The sequence below is a fragment of the Saimiri boliviensis genome, chromosome X (genome assembly GCF_048565385.1).
Source record: "Saimiri boliviensis isolate mSaiBol1 chromosome X, mSaiBol1.pri, whole genome shotgun sequence".
Taxonomy (NCBI): Eukaryota; Metazoa; Chordata; class Mammalia; order Primates; family Cebidae; genus Saimiri; species Saimiri boliviensis.
The window spans coordinates 6747545-6755699 of NC_133470.1; the positions used below are offsets into that span (position 1 = coordinate 6747545).

General features: G+C 42.5%; 1 protein-coding gene across 1 annotated transcript; it reads left to right on the top strand.

Moving 5' to 3' along the window:
* Positions 1-4313: 4313 nt before the first annotated feature.
* CLDN34 (claudin 34) lies at positions 4314-6845 on the top strand. The gene has a single exon (XM_003920293.4). The coding sequence runs from the start codon at positions 5748-5750 to the stop codon at positions 6390-6392; it is 645 nt and encodes a 214-aa protein (XP_003920342.1). The 5' UTR covers positions 4314-5747; the 3' UTR covers positions 6393-6845.
* Positions 6846-8155: the final 1310 nt, after the last annotated feature.

An 8155-nucleotide genomic window follows, 5' to 3' on the forward strand; every position in this document is an offset into this window, starting at 1 on the left:
CTAGGATTACAAGTGTGTGCCACCATGCTCAGCTAATTTTTGTATTTTTAGTAGAGACAGGGTTTCACCATGCTGGCCAGGCTGGTGTCGAACTCCTGACCTCAAGTAATCCATCCACCTCAGCCTCCCAAAGTTCTGGGATTACGGGCGTGAACCACCACTCCTGGCCTTATGATGGTCAGATCTTAATTTATATGTTTAAGGTCTTGTTAAGCTTTGGGCTGTAAAGTAGAGCAGGTTCTGTGATTCGATCTAATATGTTCTAACAGTCAAAAATTAGAAACAGCTCTGATGTTTATCAACAGAATAAATAATGACGGTCTGCTATGTACAATAAAATACTGCTCAGAAATACAAAGGCATGGATTACTGAAACACACAAAATTAAAGAATGCATCTAAGAAACACTGCGCCAAGTGGGATATGGCTGAGGTAAGAGGAGTGCCTGCTGTAGGACTCTGTTTGTGTGAGGTTCTAGAATTGGCCAAGCTGTCCGTGGTAGAAAACATCAAAGTCATAGTTGTCTCCAGAGGGTGGGGGTAGGCACAGGGTACTTGGGGTGAAGTTCATGTTCTGCAAATGGACAGGGGCATGGGTTGCACAGGTGTTTGCAAAATAGACAAATGGGATCTAATTAAACTTAAGAGCTTCTGTACAGTAAAAGAAACAATCATTAGAGTGAACTGGCAACCAACAGAATGAGAAAAAATTTTTGCAATCTACCCATCTGACAAAGGGCTAATATCCAGAATCTACAAAAAATTAAAACAGATTTACAAGAAAAAAGCAAATCCATTCAAAAGGGTGAAGGACATGTACAGACACTTTTCAAAACAAGACATTTATGAGGCCAACAAACATATGAAAAAATGCTCATCATCACTGGTCGTTAGAGAAATGCAAATCAAAACCACATTGAGATACCATTTCACGTCAGAATGGCGATCATTAAAAAATCTGGAGACAACAGATGTTGGAGAGGATGTGGAGAAATAGAAACACTTTTACACTGTTGGTGGGAATGTAAATTAGTTCAACCATTGAGGAAGACAGTGTGGCGATTCCTCAAGGACCTGGAAATAGAAATTCCATTTGACCCAGCAATCCCATTACTGGGTATATATCATAAGGATTATAAATCATTCTATTATAAAGACACATGCACATGTATGTTCATTGTGGCAGTGTTTACAGTAGCAAAGACCTGGAACCAACCTAAATGCCCATTGATGATAGACTGGACAAGGAAAATGTGGCACATAGACACCATGGAGTTCGTGTCCTTTGTAGGGACATGGATGAATCTCGAAACCATCATTCTCAGCAAACTGACACAAGAACAGAACAACAAACAGCGCATGTTCTCACTCATAGGCAGGTGTTGAACAGTGAGAACACATGGACACAGGGAGGGGAGCATCACCCACTGAGGTCTGTTGCAGGGGAGTAGGAGAGGGACAGCGTGGGGTAGGGAGGTGGGGGAGGGATAACGGGGAGAAATGCCAGATATAGGTGACGGGGGGATGGAGGCAGCAAACCACATTGCCATGTATGTACCTATGCAACAATCCTGCATGTTCTGCACATGTACCCCAGAACCTAAAGTGCAATTATATATATATATATATATATATATATATATATATAAATATATATAAAAAATACAATAAGGAAATAAAATGAAAAAGAAAATAAATGGTGTCTTTCCTAATGCATGGGTTGCCAGTGGTCCTTAACAACTAAATCTCATCCTGGTGGATGCCACTTCTGCTAACACTTGTACTTATATATTGCTACAGCTTAAAAAAAAAAAAAAGGCATTACCTGCGGGTGATATGGGTTAGACACCAGCTCTAGGGCTGATGGGGAGAGAGAAATTAGGAGACCATGCAGGTGTTAGAAGTGGACATTAGCAAACATGCCCACCCTCCAAAGGCTGGCAGAGCAAAAGAGGCTACATGATGAAGCAAAAGAAGCAACCAAAGGATGACAGCTGCAGTGACCTCAGGACCTAGGACTGAGATGTGGAGGAACAGGATGACCAGCGGAATGTGGGGACAGAACGGAACGTTGAGGGAAGGCCTCAGAACTGGAAACCATGGCTACAGTGTTGATGAGAACTCCCAGCTGCCTGGACCAAAGCCCAGTGCTGAAGAGCCAGGCCAGATTACTGAGAGGAGCTATGTCCATGTCAGCCCTGCTGGACGGGTGAGCTGACTGCCCTCCCCTCAAGCCACCGGTTCACGTGGAGACCACGTCACTGGGTAGTGGAGGTTCGTTTCTTCTTTATTGTGTTTTTATTTTTATTGTGGTAAAGTATATGTAACATAAAATTTACCATCTTAGCCATTTAAGTATACAATTTAGTGGCAGTAAGTACATGTAATTGTTGAGTAACTGTCATCACTGTCCAGCTCCAGAACTTTTTATCTTCCCCAAATGAAACTCTGTCCCCATGAAAGACGAACTCCCCATTACTTCCCACCAGCCCCTGGCAACCACCACCTACTTTCTGTCTAGGAATTTGACTCTCTATTACAGGTACCTCCTGTATGGGGAGCAAGACAGCATTTGTCCTTTTGTGACTGGTTTCTTTCACTCAGTGTAATGTCTTTGAGGTCCATTTTTGTGGTGGTCTGTGTCAGAACTTCCTTCCTTTTGAGACTATGGATAGAAATCATATTTCTGGTGTCAGTAGAGACCACGTTTGGCTTTCATTGCCTGTGATTGCTTCCACCTCTGGTTACTGTAAATAATGTTGCTATGAACATGGGTGTAGAAATATGTCTTTGAGTCCTGGCTTTCACTTCTTTTTGGGTATACACCCATGCACACAAACACACACACACACAAACACACACAAGGAGACACACACACATATATAAAACAACATCCATATTTGTACATTCCTTTGCATCCTTTTCCAACTTAACAGTGACAATTTCCTGGATTAAAATGCTTTTGAAGACTTCACTGTAAATGGCTGAATAATATGCTGTATCCCCTGGAATAATGAAATTTACTTAAGCATCCATATTGCTTCACATATTACTTATCTCCAGATTTCTGTTATTCCCAATGTCAGCAACACCCCTGGTGAGCATCAGTGCCCAGACAGTTTGATCCCACTTCTCTGATTTGTCCACTAGAATTGATTCCAAGAAGTGGGAGATTGGGTCAGGAGACACCCATGTTTTTATTTTTGATAATATATATGTATTTTTCTGGGACGGAGTCTCACTCTGTTGCCTAGGCTGGAGTGCAGTAGTGCTATCTCTGCTCACTGCAGCCTACACCTCCCGAGTTCAAGCGATTCTCCTGCCTCAGCCTCCTGAGTAGCTGGGACTACAGGCGTGTGACACCATGCCTGGCTAATTTTTGTATTTTTAGCAGAGATGGAGTTTCACCGTGTTGGCCAAGCTGATCTCGAACTCCTGACCTCAAGAGATCTGCTCTCCTTTGCTTCCCAAAGTGCTGGGATTACAGGCGTGAGCAACTGCCCCCGGCCTTACTCTTGATATTAATTAATTAATACACTTTTACGTTTGTGTCTCTTTATGCGCACCATTTTTTCCAATTAAAAAAAAATAGACTTTAAGACATGAAAAGAAAAATCACCAGTAATCCTAGTATTCAGATGCATCTCGTTTTTTGTCTTCCCAGCATATTTTATGATGGGCAAAAATAAGATCATACTACTGTATATACTAACAAGTTTGTTATCTGCATTTTAGATTCAACCCATGATGGACATTTTCCCATGTTGCTAAATCTTTTTCTACTTTATTATCTGCAAAGTATTATAATGAATAAATGGCTTTGCTTTAACATATACTAGGTAGTAAAGCATATTTATATACTTAAATTAATCAATCTTCCATTGCTCGACAGCTTTTTTATTGGAGATAGGGTCTTGCTATGTTGCCCTGGCTGGTCTCAAACTCCTGGGCTCAAGCAAGTTTCCCGAGACAACTGTTTCCTGAAATATTTTTTATTACTTTCTTATTTTAAATAATCGTGCTTATTCCAGAAATATTTGAAAATACCGAACAGCCAGGCACCATTAAAAAATCACAATCTGAGTGTCATAAATGGACACCATATTGTGTGAAAGAAACCAGTCACAATGGCCGGGCTCAGTGGCTCACACCTGTAATCCCAGCACTTTGGGAGGCTGAGGTGGGTGGATCACAAGGTCAGGAGATTGAGACCATCCTGGCTAACAGAGTGAAACCCCGTCTACTGAAAATACAAAAAATTAGCTGGGTGTAGTGACACGCACCTGTAGTCACAGCTTCTCGGGAGGCTGAGGCAGGAGAATCGCTTGAACCCGGGAGGCAGAGGTTGCAGTGCGCCGAGATCATGCCACTGCACTCCAGCCTGGGCAACAGCGAAACTCTGTCTCAAAAAAAAAAAAAAAGAAAAAAGAAAAAAAAGAAAAAGAAAAAGAAAAAGAAACCAGTCGCACAAAAGCATTTACCATATGATCCCCATTTTGAAAAACAGGCAAAATAGAAATAACTGTGGGGATGCATGCTGAGATGATAGAACTATGAAAGCAAGCAAAGAAGTGGGAATATTGTGTATCTGAAATGAAACGGTGGTTCCATGGGTGCTCACCCCATCATCATTCATTGAGTTGCACACTTGTGTGCTTTTCTATATGTGTGTGACCCTTCACCATCCAAATGGCTTAGAAAAAACTCAGAATCTCTCAAACCCAGTTTAAAATGTCTCCTAACAGATTAGGATATAGCCTTTCAGTTCAATTTGTACCTCTGATTATATCATACATACTCTTTTGAAACATGTAATTTGTATTTGAAATATTATGGACATCTCCCTTTTGGTCACATAGAATGGCAACTAGAATGGCTGTCATGAAAAACATTAAAAGAACCAAATGTGAGAGAAAATATGGAGAAACTGGAACCTCCATCATTGCTGGTGCGAATATAAAATGGTGCAGCCACGTGGGAAAACAGTTTAGCAATTTCTAAAAAATTAAATGTACACTTACCACATGAACCACCAATTTCACTCCTAGGCATCTACACCAGAGAAACAAGGACATATGCCCATACAAACTTTTATATTCAGGTGTTCATGACAGCATTATTTATAATAGCCAAAACATGGCATCAACAACCCAAATGTCCAAAAGCTGATGAATGAACAAACCGTGGTCTATCCACACACTGGAATACCATTCGGCAATGAAAAGGGACAACCTTCTCATACCTGCTACAACATGGATAACCCTTGAAAATGTGCCATGTGAAAAGAGCCACACAAAACTATTACACCTTGTATGATTCCATTTGTATCATCAATGTTGGCGTATAGCTCCATCGCATGGACATAGCATAAATTCTTTCACCAAGCCCTATTGTTGGATTTGATGTTGTGTCCCAGTTTCCAATGTTACAAACAATGCTGTGATGACCATCTTTGTGGCTACATGTTTGTGGCCATCCTTAATTATGTCTTTACACCAATGCCCAGAAGTGCCAGTCTTAAGGTGGGTGCATTTAAGGCTTCTGGGAACTATTGCAAAGTGGCCCTGCACAGTTTGCTCAGACTGCCTCCCACCGGCAGATCAAGAGGGTCCAGGGTCTCCTTTCTCCATTACAGCCCCTCCCTCCTGGCACTGCTCACCCATTGGAGGCTGTCCCAGGTCCCAGGGACCCCCCCTCCACCTCACCATGCTCTGTATTTGTTTGTAGTTTCCTGGGTGCACTGCCACCATGACCTGTTTCTCCAACAATGACAACTGCGGATTTTCAATCTTCACCCTTGCCACCGTAGGATGGATCCTCTCCTCTATGTCCATGGGCCTTGTGGAGTGGCGAACATGGTACGTGAAAGGCACCCCACTCCACCCCCCTGCGGTCGCCTATGTGGGACTATTTAGAGTCTGCATTTATGAGCATCACACCAACAGGACCACAGCCATATTTTGTTACCTATACAGCTCCGAGGACACCTTTCTCCCTTTTGAAATTCATATGGCTCAATACTTCCTACTGACTGCCAGCATTTTCGGATTCGTTGGGAGACTCTTTACAATCTTTGCACTTAGGAACATGTCCTTGGGACTATTTGGGGGCAACACCTACAATTCATTCATTGTTTCAGGAATTCTCAACATTGCTGCTGGTATGTTTATCTTATTTGCTGTGCTCCAGAACTACGATGCTATCATAAGTTCAAAGGGGATCAACTTCCCACCATCTCTCCAAATGCCCTTCAAGCCAGATGTGCAGGAAGTTGGCATGGCCATTCAAGTGGCAGGGATAGCTGCCTTCCTGATGCTGTTAAGTGGGATATTGTCTCTGTTGTACAGATGTTCCCTATACGCCCAAGTGCTTGCTGAAATTTCAGAAATGTGAGTTTCCTGGTTGCATTGGCTTTGCAAACCCAAGATTTCTGGGAGTTTATGGGAGTGTTATTAGCATGCTCTACCAAATATTTCCAAGGACTCAAGACCATGGAGTGGGTAGTTTGGGACAGAAGGTGACCAACTGCCTCCTTCTGTTATCTTGTGTATCTGAATGTGGTGCACTGATTTGTTGGTTGAATTGAGAACTTTTATTAAAGAAAAAAAATCTTCCCACCTGCCATTTGGTCTTATTGCAACTGGATTTTAATTATTGCTGGCTAAAGCAAATAACCAACACCATAAACTAAGGGTAGGGAAATAAGAGTTTCTAAGCACATTAACTTCTCACATCTCCCTCTTAAACTTCTGCTAAAAACAATCATAGACCAAGCATGGTGACTTACGCCTGTAATCCCAGCATTTTAGGAGGCTGAGGCGAGAGGATCACTTGAGGCCAGGAGTTCAAGATCAGCCTGGGCAGCATAGCAATACTTGGTCTCTACAAGAAAAATTAAAAATAAAATAGCTGGGCATGGTGGTGCATGCCTGTGGTTCTAGTTACTTGGGAGGCTGGGGTGGGAGGATCGCTTGAGCCCAGGAGTTGGAGGCTCCAGTGAGACATGATGGCACCACTGCACTCCAGCCTGAGCCACATAGCAAGATCCTGTCTCTTGAAAAACAAAAATCCAATAAACAAAAAACCAAGAATGGACCTTATTTTCTATGTCATGGTAATAACATCTCTCTACCACGTACAGTTCTCCAAAATGTGCAAAGTAGAGAGGATAGCATAAGAAATCTCCTCACGTGCATTGCCAGATTCCACAGTTACTGAGATTCAGGCACTTCCGCTTTGTCCTTCCATTCTTTCCCCTTTCTAATCTACATTTCTTTTTCCTACATTTGTTTGTTTGTTTGTGGGGTTTTTTGTTTGTTTGTTTGTTTTGAGACAGTCTCACTCTGTTGCCTGGGCTGGAGTGTAGTGGCGTGATCTCGGCTCACTGCAACCTCTGCCTCCCAGGTTCAAGCAATTCTCCTGCCTCAGCCTCCCTAGTAGCTGGGAATATAGGCACCCGCCATCACGCCCGGCTAATTTTTGTATTTTTAGTAGAGACGGGGTTTTACCATGTTAGCCAGGTTGGTCTCAAACGCTTCACTTCAAGTGATCTGCCCACCTTGGCCTCCCGAAGTGCTGGGATTATAGGCATGAGCCAGTGTGCCCAGCCTCTTTTATCTAAGTACTTTAAAGCAAACCCCAGACACCATGTCTCTTTATCCCCATATACTTCCATATTGAACTCTTAAAAAAAGTAGTGACTTCTTGCATAACCATATATGTAAAGAACTGAGCAGTTATTTCTCATTATGAAATAGATGTTTAGATGCCTTAAAAATAATTCTGTACTTTTATTTGTCCCACACCAAGTGCTCACTCTGCCTCGGAAGTGTTCCATCTAAAACACTGCTCCCCCAACTGCGTGTGTGTGTGCACATACGTGCACACACACACACACTCACACACAGCAACCCCTCTACCTTTTTTTTTTTTTTTTTTTTTTTTTTTTTTGAAGCAGGGTCTTGCTCTGTTTCCCAGGCTGAAGTGCAGTAACATGATCAAGACTTGGTGCAACCTTAACCTCCAGGCTCTGGTGATCCTCCCACCTCAACCTCCAAAGTAGCTGGGACTACAGGCATGCGCCACCATGCCCAGCTAATTTTTTGTATTTTTGTAAAGATGAGGTCTCGCCACATTGTCCAGGCTGGTCTTGAACT

Excerpts from the sequence above, each read along its gene's own strand:
- CLDN34 (XM_003920293.4), top strand. The coding sequence starts at position 5,748 with ATGACCTGTTTCTCCAACAATGACAACTGCGGATTTTCAATCTTCACC.